The 14,926-nt window shown below is 37.4% G+C and overlaps 1 protein-coding gene across 1 annotated transcript in view; it reads left to right on the top strand.

Annotated features, from left to right (window-relative positions):
* The window catches only part of dcma (syntaxin-like domain-containing protein decima), a 16,592-nt gene extending 1,666 nt beyond the window's left edge, over nt 1-14,926 (top strand). Inside the window, exons 2-5 of the mRNA XM_029321628.2 lie at nt 243-409; nt 6,472-6,608; nt 7,703-7,879; nt 11,466-14,926. Of these exons, the coding sequence (XP_029177461.1) occupies nt 243-409; nt 6,472-6,608; nt 7,703-7,879; nt 11,466-11,626 (642 nt within the window). The 3' untranslated portion in view covers nt 11,627-14,926. The remainder of the gene's footprint in view (nt 1-242; nt 410-6,471; nt 6,609-7,702; nt 7,880-11,465) is intronic.

The following is a 14,926-nucleotide window of genomic DNA, read 5'->3' as shown; positions in this document are numbered from 1 at the left end:
CGGATATATATTTGGACAACCGAGGAAAATTGCTCAACGAGAGAGAAATATAATACAATAATCGAGAGAATATATAATGGAAATTTGTATAGGTACCTATATATATACACACACACACACACACAACCTACATTTCACGAGAAGGAGCGCGTATATATTTGCGCAACGCTATTTCCGCTATTTCCTAATCGGACAATCGATGGATAACCCCGACTGCGAGTTTCGCTTTTCATGCGTTTCAGCAAATCCAGGACATAAACAGCCAGGTAGCACAATTTCGGGATCTACTCATTAATATCGGGCAACCGCGCGATTGTCCGGAACTACGGGAGAAAATACGAAGGCTACGTCGAAACTGCGTGGACGCTTGCAAGAGCACCTCTCAACTGGTACTGCCTCATGTGCAGAGGTAAGTTGAACATTCATTAGGAAATCATAAAGAATTATAATTATTTCGAAATTCGTCAAAACAATTTTGCAAGAATGAAAACCTGTTGACTCGGGTTTTATTCGAATTTTCTCCAATGATATATAGTATTCTCGTTAATGCACTCGAAGCCATTAACTCGATTTAATACACCGAACACACAAACCATTCTATGTACAAACGCTCAAACCATTCGTGCTCGATCAATGCGTTAATTCGTTCGGGAAATGGACTACATGTATGTATGTACACATTTATCACGCGTTTAAGTCAATAAGGAAATTAACGCACTCGATCGTATATATACATATATTCTCCCTGCCTCTTGTAATTTCAAGCCTCTTTCCTCGCTCGCTCCCGTGCACTTCTTCCGTTCGTAAGGGTCGAGGCTACTCGTGCAATTTTTCCGACAATGATAACGAGAACGCGGTCCTTTGACCTATGCGACGAAGAAAAGGGGCGCGAGTGTAAACCGTGAGATTAACGAGAACGACGTCGAAAATATAGGACAAGGTTCCTCGCCGTCCTAAACTCCGGATTCAAGCTAGTTTGCGACGACGACGACGACGACGAGACACAGAGAGAAAAACTTTTCCTCAATTTCTTATCCATCGCTTCCGTCATCCCCCGTTGCACAATGCAGGTCACAGATAGACCGCCACAAACGACTGAATGCTTTCCACCAAGAATCACGGTCGTGAGAAAAGCGTCACGTGCCATCACCTCGTGCCTCTTCAATAACTTTCATTCTGTAAGTTTGCTGTTGGCCGAAGCCACTGGAGGTTGCCCTTTATCATCGGTTTCGCGCAAGATTTCCGTCATCCAAAACTTTCGATTGACTTTGCGATCATCTCCGTCGAGGGAATCTAATAAAATGTATCTCCGCGTTGCAATCTCGAATCACAAACTTAATGGTTTTACGGGGGAAAAATATTACCTACCATAGAGCTCAATTTCAGGTATATAGAGACATAATCTAATTCATATTTTTCTTCGGTTATCTTTGTACAGGATTTCGCCAAGTGTATTATTTTCATCACAATATTCATCTGTTTAATATCGAGGGTTTTCGTCGAATCTACACGGAAAGAATTTTCTTTTAGAATTTACTATAAAAATTTTGGTAATCGTAGGACAATATATGAAAGAATTTTATAAGTTTCTCATTAATATTTACCACAATAAAAATATTAATATGTATGTATGTACATAGTAAATTTTATTATAATCATACTAATATTACATAGTAAGATTTTTCAATGTTAACTAAATTAGAGTAAATTAAATGGTGAATAATATGTATATCATAGCTACACAGAGATAATTTTCTGTTAGAATTTATTCTAAAAATCATAGTAATCGTGTAAAAATATTGGTATTGAAAGAATTTTATAAGAATTTCTGATTAATATTTTTCGCAATAAAAAATATACATATTTACATAGTGAATTTTACTACGTACATAGTAAAATTAATCGAACATACAGAATGTTAAAAAATAAGATTACATATGTTGAGAGTAGGTAAAAGATATTAATTGTAGGACCCAGGTTCATTAGATCTTTCTTTTTTATTTTGATCAATATACCTGCTCTCAAAATATGTAAACCTTGTTTTAACACTCTGTATTTTGTATCTTGTGGTACACTGAAAAAAATCCACGTATTTTTACCTGGAAATTACTTGTGCAGAATTGGAAAATTACCTGCCTATCATTGTAATTTATTTTTCCATTTCTTTTAAAGTAAAAATACATATTAATATAAAAATATATAAAATTAAGTAAAATTACTATTTTTATGCAAAAATTATATGTAATTTTAAATCTACTATTTTTACTTTATTAGACCATTTATTTTATAAGTATTTATTCGTTTTATTTATAACATTATTTTACAGCATTTATACGTACATTACTATATAGCATTTTCTATGTATAATTCCATGTTCAGTGCAATATTTTTAATCTTGAAAATATTTAAGAATATATTTCATATGAAATTACATATAATCTGTAATCTTCCATATAAGGAGCAACAATATTGCATGATTATGCTGCGTTAGAAAAACACTAGCATAATCATGTAATTTTACATAAATATTTTTTTTCAGCGTATAAATATTAATCAGAGAAACCCCAATAAAATTCTTCCGATACCACGTTGTCCCACGATTATTGAGGGTAAAAATTGAAGAGAAAACTGTCTCTGTCTGTGTAGTTACTCGATTACTCGACTTTAGACACCTGACAAGAATCGTCATCGTAATGTAACGCGAGGATTTACGTGAAGTCAAATATATACGCGTCGGGAGGGCTGGTGGTGCCTCGTCAATCTCGCTCGATCCAGGTCGCGGTGGCACTAGCAGAGCTCTATAGCAAGGAAAGTTTGCCGCTCCCGAGTGCCGCCGGTGCTTACGACGTCGATCAAGTATTAATGCCGGGGAGTATTGTGTTTCTCCTTGTTTGTGTTTTCGTGTCGTCTGCGCGCGACTTGTAACTCTTACGCTTACGCCGAGAGAACGAACGTGTAAAAGTTCGCGCGCGCGAGACATATGTATTCCCGGGGCTTTTACATGGCCCCCGAGCGGAAATTGAACCGTTTGCAATTTAAAATTCGAGACTGCGAACGCGCTCGATTCACCCTCGAAAAACCGAAACTCCGACTCGGACAACTGGACAAATACGGCTTTCAGCAAGACACTCTCTGAATATGGCAAATTGCCAATAAAATATACGAGAAATGAAAATGCAATAACTCTGGAGTTTATTTTCCAAATTAAATTAAATAAAATGGAAAAAAAAATTATATAAAAAGAGAGAGGGGAAAAAGTGTGAATTTAACATGAAGCGAGAAAGAGAAGAGAGTAGTTCTAAATCCAGCGGTCGAGACAATATAGTTGAATACACGTGTTATCTTTTTGCGGGAAAATCTCTCATCAATAATTTAATCGCCATAAGAACTTTCGAGATACAAACAGATACTATACAATCTCCGAATATATATCTTGGCATATGCAAAAGTTGCAAGACTCGCGTGCAATCGCATTTGAAATTTGAAAAGCAAGTAAAGCAGAGAGAGAGAGAGAGAGAGGAAGAAAGTCCCTTTCGTATAATCGCAGATTAATATATAGGTGAACCCGGACGGTGAACGACTATTCTTTTCATCTCTGGGAAAAAAGGTCGCGCGAATAAAACATCGGCGTGTATTTTGCATAATCGATGCAGTTGCATGTTTCGCGGCGATACGGCGCACGAAATATTCGTGACGTTTTTTGCGCGAGAACGACCGATGGATGTGCATATATATATATATATGTATGTATATGTATGTAATATGTGATCGAATGTGCACGTAAAGGCAATCGATTGATTGTACCTCGCACCTCGAGAAAACTTTATGCAAATATGCGACATCGGCAAACAGACGGTTTATCTTGAGAGAATTTCTCTTCTCTCTCTCTCTCTCTCGTCTTTTAAAATGCGAAATCAAATCGAAGAAAAAAAATCCTGATAGAGAGACAAACGGGGGTTTGAAGAATAATTAATAAACAATTAACACGTACATAATGATAAAGGTAATTCGTGCGAACAATCGAACCTCGTCGCCGTGGCAGGTGCTATTAACGCAATGAAACGCGGAGGAAATGCGAATGCTGGTCACGTAGCAACGTTATTCCAGGCTCGAACCGGAGATAAACAACGCTGAAGGGGAGGGGTAGCAATAATTATCGTTCCGTAGCGGCCGCACGATGATCCGGCTTAAGCGAAGTAAATAAAATGATGCGTATGCACATTCGCGGCACGCGCGATAGCTGTTCGACACGGCAATCTAATTAAACATGTTGCTCATTGAAAATCCCGTTTGCACGCTCGGTGTCTCATATTTAAGCGCTACAATTCAATTTCGCGGCGAATAATTATTTTCTCTCCCTCATCCCCCGGAAGTATATTTAACCGGATATTTCATACAATTTTGATCCTACACGGAATCTTTGCGTTTTTTTATTTTTTCAATCACGGGTGCGCGTCGTGTAGGTATGTCTATACTATTTATATATGGCTGCAGGCTCGATAAATAATATCGAGATAATTGATCAACTTTCGAGTGAAACTTTTAACCGAGGAGAAGCTCGCTGTGTAAATTAATGAAGAAAATGAAATACAGGCAACTATTCGCATCGCCAAGTCTCGCGAAACTTGGCTATCTTTAGTTTCGTGCGTTAAATAATTCGGCGATTAAGCTTCTCTCGAATTATACTGTTCGAATAACAATGCGGGGATATAACAAACTTATCTGAATAAAGGCTCTCTGCTGGACCATTTATGTAAATGTATAATAACGCTTAATTATCTTTGTGTATACAATAAAATTTCGAAAAAAACACACAAAAGCCGTGAAACATTTAGATTTTTATTAAGGTGTGCAAAATCCCGGAAGGAATTATTCAAAGGCGACTGAATGAGGATGAGAGAGGAAGAAGCAAAGGAAAAGGTAGGGAAAAAGAAACAGTAATTGCGAGTGGCGTTTTTTTTAACGAAATCCGCTCCTTGACTCACCTCCCTTAACTTTTTGCGAGAAACTAATCTGTGAAATCGATAGCTTTCTTTCCTTTGGTTGCAAATAGTTAGGTACTACAGAGTAAAGGGACTGTACGAAAGAGGGAAGAGAAAAACTATATAAACCAGAGTTTGTTTGCAAAGGAATTTAAATTCCGCGATATTGAAATCCGAACTCCTATACTACCTATAGTTTATTGCCGCCACGAAATGCAACAAACTGAAATAGATTCATTTTGTGTTATATGTTTCCTTGTTTTCACGGTCCAATTTCATCTTTATCCTGAACATATATTTAGCCAAGGATTTTGTCTTGTTAACACAACACGATGAAAATAATAAAAACCGGTGTAGCTAGTATAAAAAAGAAGAGAAATCGCCTTAGTAGCGATAAGAAGCAAATACATCCGCAGATTGAGGTCGGTTGCCCTCGGTCACGCCAATCTATTTCGCACGTTAATTGAAATCTCATTAACCGGAAGCCAACCGAAATGGTTTCTGCACAAGGAGAACGTTCAATGCTGGACCGATACGGTAATTAACGTAAAACGAGTTAATCGGAGTACTTGATTTTCCTGCGGCCTTTTACCGGTCCGAGTCCTCTTATGCCGCGAGATTATCGGATTACGCTTCGCGGCGTATTAATACTTGATGAATTTCTTCACTACTTTAGATAAATTTCAAGCAACGTATATTTATTATTCGCGAAAGAAAAAACCTCGCGAAGGAAGAGAGAGAGAGTAATATTTGCTCGGCACATTTACCGCTCGTTTTTATCCCTCCTCGTCGCAAGATAATACATCATCAGAGCTAAGAATCACCCAACCGCTCCAACGGGATCATTCTCATTTCGTCGTCCTTGAAAATTCTTACGTGAGCGCGTGGTGAATGCCGCGACGTTTTCATCCACCACGTTGCGAAGTAGCGAAAAAAAGAAAAAAAAAGAGAAAAATGTACTCCAACTGGAGAGAAAAAAAAAAAGAAGAAGTGTTGCTCGTGGAACGCGACGTGTCAACACTTGAACACGTTTACGAAAGGTGTGCGCGTTAATGAGGCCGTCACTAGTGGGTACATTGCGGTTCCTTCGCTTAAGCGCACTGGTAATTATGTTTTTAATAGTAATTAATTCGGCAAACCATTCGCAAGACCGCGAACGAAGCGACGGAAATCGGATGTAGGTATTTTCCATTAAAATCGCATCTCCGACGCGGAAGAAGAGTCATTAAAGCAATTCATATCTCTCGCTGCGATGCGATTTATTCTCCGAGTAACGTGATGTCTCGCAGTTTTACTTCTCGGGAACTCGTTCCATTTCAGAATTACGTTTGTAAAACAAATATCATTCCTTCCTTCCTTCATGTTATTCCGAGTAAAATTTGAAAATGATAATATATTGCAAATTTGATTTACATCTCTCTTGTATCGCATTACTAATCCCGCAGGCACAGCCGAGAATCTTTATGGGAAATATGTATTTTGATTACAGCGCTATGGATGTCGGAATACCGGTGGACAGTCCGAATTTAGTGCTATTATTTTACGTGGTGCAATTATTTCTACGCGAACTGCACAAGAGCAAGAACCTCATACGAATCGTACCCATGGACATGTCCGGATATTACGGTGAGTCTCGTTACACTTTATCATATAAACATTTTTCTTGCTACGATAATATAATCATCTTTGAAATTTCTTTAAAGAAAACACAGGAAAAATACGAACAGAAAGTACGGGGGAGCTCTTTGTACGAATCTTTTTATAAATCGTTACACAACTTGCCTCGACTTTAATCTCGACAAAAAATAAATTAGCATTTATCGATCAAAACAAAGTTTATAATTTACGTCGTTTGTCGTTCTCTAGATATTTTTAACTTAAACTCGAAAGAGGAAAAACTTTCGTTTCCGATGTCCTATAAGAACGGGTATAAATAAGGCGTTATCATTGGAATCGAGTCGCACGTTATCGGTTTGCGAAGCGTAACATTAAATCAATTTCTGCGGCCGCTTTGAGCGAAGGACCGGGTAGATTGATTTACGGCATGGTATTTCATAGAGGATCGTAACTCTCAAAACTATCGCTACTACAGTTGTAATATTGGATGCCGCTATGCATTTCGATAAATTCAAAATTTCTGACCATGCATCATTTTTTACACAGAGAAAGAGACAGAGAGGAAGAGAGAAGTTCTATTTGCCAGCGATAAAACCGTAAGATAAATAACGATAACTTTTATACGAGTGTTATCGCGTTAAATCAGGTGTTTGCGTACAACCATTTGCGCGAACTACAAGTAAATTACGAGGCGATCCGTCTCTCTTAAGAGAAGCAGAACTTTTAGACTTCGGATAATTTACAACTATGTATTTCTTCGATATTAGCGCTTTACAAGGTACTCCAAGCGCTCGTTTATTTCCCTCTCTTGACTGCACGTGCTAAAGTTCATACCGACTTTTTTAAATCTCGCCGGGGAAAAAAAAGAAAGAAAAATGAGAAACCACACACCGGATGCACTTTTATATACCCTAGAGTCACGTTGAAACATGGTGCATCGCTTCGGTTATCATTGGTGATAGAAAACTGTGATTATTATTCCCCTGCGTTCTGTTTTGCCCGAAATATCTCGGGTACGTCCGCGATGAAAAAAGAGATGTCCGGGAATTTAACGACATCGTCAAAAATCTAACGACACAGTTTTTTCCGTTATCGCGTTACAGAGAGCCGCGCCGGTCCCTCGTATATCGGCAACGTGGTCTCGCAGATCCTCCTATGCAAACAGATCAGACCGGATTTCAACGAGGAGGAGCTCTGCAGCATCCGAAAGGATTCGGAAGAGATCGGTCAGCTGATATCGGAACTGCAAGAATTCATGCCCCAATCCGAGGCTGACACGGGTACAATTTCGCCAACATCTTCGTTCGTATTTCCCGAGGCCTTTGCCTATATAGTCAATAATAATTTTCCTCACGAATGTATCAATCGCAATTCTTAAAAAAAAAAAGAAAGAAAAAAAGGCAAGTTTATCTCATACCTACATAATACACATACACATAAACGCACAACACCCACCTACATATGTAGATACGATTTACATAGCGAAAATAAGATTTCTAACTCTTTATTATTCTTTCACCTCTCTGCTCTTTTTAATCACGCTTCCCGAAGTTGGGTAAATGTCGACTTTTATTCGTTGCAACGCAAAAAGCATACTAATAATAGAAGAAAAAAATTATAGGAAATAAATAGATCGGAAAGACTTGGCGCTCTCTCTCTCTCTCTCTCTCTCTCGATCTTGAAACGAGACGGGATGAGAATATTATAGTAGATCGATATACAAATAATATGCGAGACGGAAGAGAAATTGTGAATTTTGCCAGCATATCGTTGATACGTGATAGAACCCCAACCCCGGATAGGGTCGCGTCGATAGTGGACGCAGGACGAGAGAAACGCCCCTGTCGTCTGACCTTAGACCCCGATGATATACGGGTCAAGGACGCACTCATTCTGCAAAATCCGTTTGTCCGACCTGCATCCCCCGCGGTCCGTGAAGAAAGCGTGACGAGCGAGAAAGTGGCAAATGCCAGAGGGCAAAAATTGCGAGAGGAGGGCGAGAAGAAGAGGAGGAAAAATACTGCTCGTCGGCCAACAAATCTAGACTGTCGTTCGTAAAACAATCTCGTCCGCTTGTTCGATAAATATTGCCTTCCATTGCGCTGGCGGCAGTTGACTTTAGCGCGAAACCCGAAGGGAGAAGGAGAACAGGGTTGAGAGAGCGGATGATGAGACGAGACGCGGTTTAAGCAGAAATTAAACTACGTTTCTCTTTCATAAATCAACGTGAACGAGGGAACAATAGCGCAATATTATATTCGGGAGATGATCGTAATGTAATTAATGACATTCCTGCGGGTCTGGAATAATCCTATAAGCGCTTCAAATCCAAATGTTCTCGTAATAATGACAAATAAATGTGATATTCACCGAGAGATACGTGAGATCGCTCTGAAAATTCTACCCTAGTATAAAGCACTCAAAATTCTTATCACGAATGAGAATGTAAAATTTCGGGCAGAGTGAATAAAATTGTTTGCACAACTTAAGAGAGGGAGAGCTACTCGCATCTTCGGTGTCACCTTTTAATATTTAATATGGAAAAATTAAACCAAAATACTAATGTAAAAAATAAAAGTTATAAGACACCGATGGTTTCTAAAGTTTGCATACACTTATGATAAAGAGAACGCGATCTATATTTATTATAGTACGAATCAGACTAACGAATGCGAGAGAGAGAGAGAGAAGGAAAAGGCTTACGTGCCATGCAATTCAGGATTTATGAGAACAATATCACGCGAAATAAACGTTTTCATATCTTGCTTATCTGCATTCAAGTTGCCAATTTGTCGGTGGCTAAAAACAATGTTGTATACTTTTTTAGTCATAAAAAGTACGCGTTTTTGATACGGGATTTTAATTTGTGTCATAATTAAACATATAAGTGGTAAGAGTTTTATATTCTTAACCAAAGTTTTTTTGGCTAATAGTTAACATAAAATCAGGTGTAAAAAACAAAAAAGGACTTACCTCAGAAATTCTTCGATTATTACAAACATGTAATAACTACATAATTAAATAACAGAGTGTATAAATGTAAATAAAGCGCAAAAGTATGCGCTATATTAAAATCTCCGAATGAAATTTTATTCACGTCAAAAATGTTAGATCAGACCAACGATGTTTCTTTTTCATCAAATTTGTTGTATACGAAATAAGAAATACTGCAATTTTATGCGCACAATTTTTCGATGAAAAAAAAAAAAAAACGGCAAATGCCCTTCGTTCCTTCCTAATTTTCATTTCACATAATGGTTTTCGGCTCGACAAGGGATTAAATTTTAATCGATCTTAACGCACGTCGCGCTGTGGAAGAGGGAGCATTATTTTGCAAACGTATTCGCGGCTAAATTAGTAATTAATAGGAGAGGCTGATACGGTGCGCGCAAGGTTCGGGAGCAAGGTCGGCGGGACTGTGTGTGCAACTCCCAGCTTCCGAGGCAGGCAAGGGACGCACGTCAAATGGCGCAACGAGTCCGCGCGGACACGGCTCGGTTATCGAGAGGAAAAGCAGCCAGCAGCGTTTGACAGCGAACCGTGATACGGGTCAAGGTCGCGAGTCGGACGAAATCGGGTTTTCGCTCGCGAGAGAAAATGAGGAGATCCCGGAAAGCGGAAAATGTAAAAAAAAAAAAAAAAAAAAGAAAAGAAAAAAAGAAAAACGCGGCCAACCCCTCGTCTGAGAGAGTCGTGGCAGCCGAAAAGCACGTCCGAGATAAAGCGAGCACTTTATCCCCGCGAACCGGAGAATCGCTCGACGAGAGCGATATACTCTCTCTCTCGTGAGAGATGGATTTGCACAGATTTCGCGTAACAATATTCGCGAAACAATCCTCCTCGTCGCCTCATGTCGCTCTCAGAAATGGAGAAATTCAACGAATAGCTCTCTCCTCTAGGCTAGAAACGCGACGCCGAGGAAGGAACGGAATTGCCGTACAATCGCCACTTACTTGATTTCTCCCCTCGGTCGTTTCCACGTTAACACAGCTACGCTGAATTAATCCGATGCCGCAGTTAACGCGATATTCTTCGTTAAGGCTACAACACACAATCCAATTTTTCTGTGACGCAAAACTGGGCAGAATTGCACATTGTTCATCAGCGGTCCGAAATTTTTCACAGCTTTTCCGCAGCAGAGAGAATTTTCTCTATTATAATCTGTAACAAAATTGTAATTGATTTATGTAAAATTTCTGCGATTTCGCATTTCATTTGGACGAAATACTCGAATATGCATATTTCGCGGATTCCGACATATAGACGGACTTGTACGGAAGAGCGAAATTAATTTTCTAATATTTGAAAAGATAAATATAGTCCGGTGAGATAACAAATAGAACTTATCTAAGCGGAATATGTTATACATCCGTGCTGTTTAGGATTAATATGAATATCGATATCCTTCCCCTTTCGCGCGCGTTACGTCAAACCTCGCGAGATTATCCTTGTACGCTTTCAATCTCACGCGGAATTTCAATATTCCTGTCGTAACCGACAGGTGTTATCCGAGAAGATTCCGTCGATGGTATTGCAATTTATAGTGATCGTCACGTCGGAATTAAATCGTCCTTTCAACAGTGGCTAAAGAAAGAGTGATCTGTTTCCTTTCGTTCCTCACATATTTTCTCCCAAGATCCAAAACATATTATCTTTTTTTTTTATAAAAAAGAAAATTGCGGTTCTCATATATAATATCGTGATTTAGTGTTATTATTTTGTAATATAACTATTTTCTATTTAAATTTGCGAAAAAAATGTTCAAAAAATTCGAACTTTTCCATATTTCTTTAGGCAAAGGCACGTGCAGGCCGCGATAAAATAACGACTTTAAAGATATAAGATTCTCTCTCTGATTCTTCGCAGAGAAACCTGTGGCACTTCATAGCACTGGGAACAAAATCAATCGGAACAACGGAACACGAAGGATGCACCGATGGAGCAGCAGCAACAGAGACCGACAATCGTCCTATTTTCGTAGTGGCTTTAGATTTTTGTGCTGCGCCGCGAGCACTAATTATGTTTAACGTACAATTCGTTTTTATTAATTAAAAGATAATATATATATATATATTTTTCTTTTTCGATTATATGTGAAAATCATTAATGCGCACCGATATTTTTACGATAATTCCGACTATATACTTTGTAAAACAATAGGAAATTAACAGAAATTCGGTTCGTAAATGTACTAGAAAAAGTTCCATTTAAAAACATATTTTTTAGTATTCTGTATTCAACTATATATGCGATAATTTATTCCCGACGGAGCTCAAAGTTGCGGCTCATTCTTTTTTATTGAAACTATGATATATCACGTCTTTATTCAACGTAATTTTTGCTCTTGGTATTATGGTTTTTATTATTATTACGCGCGTTTTATTTATCGTAATTTTTTACAGTCTCTTTCATTAATTAATCATTAGCATGCACGTCTCTCTTTTAATTATTCCTTACAAAAAATAGCTGATAACGATAAATTGTCGCAACAATAACGCCGGAACACACGTCAAGGCCTAATATGAGGCCTAAACCTGTCCTACTTTGAGAGAAATATCCTCGAAACAAAACTTCTAACATATAGCTGGTGACAATCAAAGAGCAGGAGCTCGAGACTCTAATGCCGAAAATTACTAAGAAGTCGCACCATAATGAACACGATGTAATGGACGATGAGCACGGGGATAAAGAAAAGAGGGAATTTCAGCTTCACTTTTTACACCCCTCAGCAAGAATTCTCTAGTGGCACTCGATACTCCTCCCATTTTTTTTCAACGCTCTTCTATGCTCTCCTCAGAATCCGCTGCCATACTAAATTTCCAAGTTGCGAAACAAAAGGGGACTTTGACGCCCCGAAGGACGGAGGAGACTCTTTATCATTCGAGTCCGCTAAAATCCTTTAATTAATTCTACTACTAACATTGTACCAAATAATCTAATTTGAATTCTCCCGAAATCATATCTCTTACGTTGAGAGTTAACGCGCCAATTTTCCCAATTTACCATATCGCATTTCAATCTTTCGACGCTCGTCTTAATTTTAATCAAAGATTTCGACTCGAAATACTCGTAATCAAAGTTAGCGAATATATATTAATCAAGTCCAAATCTTTAAATTATATGAGAAATTTATCTATAGATGAATATTATACATTCAAATATAGAATCGTCGGAACAATGTGTCTATGTCAAGTCAAAGCGGTAGATGCATATTGTGGAACAATTATGTCCTAGCATATTTACAAGTGAGTGGACCAACCTCGATCTATTTATATATTATTATGCGCGATGGGCACACACGCAACGTAGTCTTCTAGTATGCGTATTTCGCATATACAATACAATAGGATATCCCAAAACAAAGTCGTCGAATGTTCTTTTAGTAGCAAACCCTCTGGCCAATTCGAAACCGATTTTTTCCTCAACGTAAATGTCAATAATTTTCGAATGATAGATTATTGAAAAGAAAGGATTTTTCACCAGCTAAAGTTTTTACAAAATATTTTTTGGTTTATTTTAACTAGAATTAAAAGATTAAACATTTTAATATTTGAGGCCTAGTTAAAGTTATACGACGGAGAAAATTGAAAACTTGCGAAAAATGATGACCTTCTTCGATATTTTGGCTAAATGTAAGAGAAACTTGACTCGAAATTAGTCTGCTATTAAAAGGACATTTGATATTTCGTATACAGGGCATCCTACATATATAGGTACTAGAGATTATTTACAAAGCAATACGTAGATATATGCACACACGTGCACATATATACACACATACATACACACACTTAACAGACGTACGCAAAACTTGCGTGTTCTGCGTACATTTCATAATTTTCTCGCATGTGAAATATATATACGACAAAAAATACAATCGTTATATCATGATTTTAACTCCAAACGGTATCAACATATTATTTGATACAAATAAAATATCATAAAAAATTCCATTAAAATGTACAGTAATTATTTTTATCTCGAAAAGTTGATACGCTTTAATTTTCGTATAATAAATCAAACTTGGCATATTTTTGTATATTTACATGAAACATAAATAAAGCACCACTGTTTTGGATAATTAATAATCATATCTATGATATTAAATGTCTCTAGCAAGTATGGAGAAAAAAAAGGATTACTTTAGAGTTTTACTATAATTACTAAAGAGAACCTTACAACACATACATATACAATTTACGAATAATATATTACAAAAAATATTTGAGACATTTTAAAATATACAAGATATTTTGTTACATATCTCTTATCTCTCTCTCTTATCGAGTATATGTTCTTACATATCTTTCTTAGAATATCGCGCACCTTTAATTCTTTCCTACGTTAACGATTAGATCCACCAAGAGTGATATGTGATATTTTGAGCGTTTTACGGTAACTCGATTAAGTTGTCCTGTATGTAAATTAGATTAGAAGACTATAACTTGTATACAATAGAGCGACTATTTTATATAAACATTGCGAAAGAGCAGCCATCGGCTGCGCACGAAAATGATTATAATATCTCGTTCTTTTCCTAAAAAAATCTAAGTATATAATGCGAGAGAGATTGTATGTTCGATTAAATTACACATATCAATTATGATATCGAGCGAGCTGACCGAATCGTTTACCTTGATAATCTCTCGTTAATCTCCGAATAGCGAAAGACCGATCATCGCGAATAAAATAACGGGGCAGAAAAATAAATTGGCGAATATATTGTAAACTATATAAACTTATCGATGTGTAAGAAGCAAATGAATCGATTCGAATCGTTGCTTCGAGAAGAAGAAAGTTGTTCTAAAAGCTCGACAGATTTATTCTCGCGGACAATTTTGTTACATCTCGAATTAGCGATTCGATTATTTCTGCGTTCATTTAATCCAGAACTGGAAAGTTTCGAGCCGATTTTCCGATAGTTGATAACCACTCTGCCTTCCCTCTCCCCGGAGTTTATTAAAGGGACTCTAGCGAGCGAAAGCGACGGATATCAACTTGCAATTGAAAATTGATCCGAAAATTGCAATTCTCAGCTCTGATTTAATCCTATCACGGTATGAAAAGGGGACCGAACTATTCGAATATTTTACTCGTCGAATTTTTGTTGAGGGAACATTATAGAGAGCAACAAATAAATAAATAAAAGATATTAGTGCTGATACGTCGTATTTTTAGAAAGTAAGAAAGAAAATGTAAACATTAGAAACTGATTCAAACTCATAAGGTAACGCAAATGGCAAAATCAAATCGTTGAGATATAATGTATATGATGTTGATTGAAATAAATTCGAATCGTTCGACATGAACGGTAATAGTTACGATAA

The sequence above is a fragment of the Nylanderia fulva genome, unplaced genomic scaffold (genome assembly GCF_048542155.1).
Source record: "Nylanderia fulva isolate GAGA-0341 unplaced genomic scaffold, ASM4854215v1 Scaffold2, whole genome shotgun sequence".
Classification (NCBI taxonomy): domain Eukaryota; kingdom Metazoa; phylum Arthropoda; class Insecta; order Hymenoptera; family Formicidae; genus Nylanderia; species Nylanderia fulva.
Note: the sequence above shows the minus strand (reverse complement) of the source record. Positions and strands in the feature narration are given on the sequence as shown.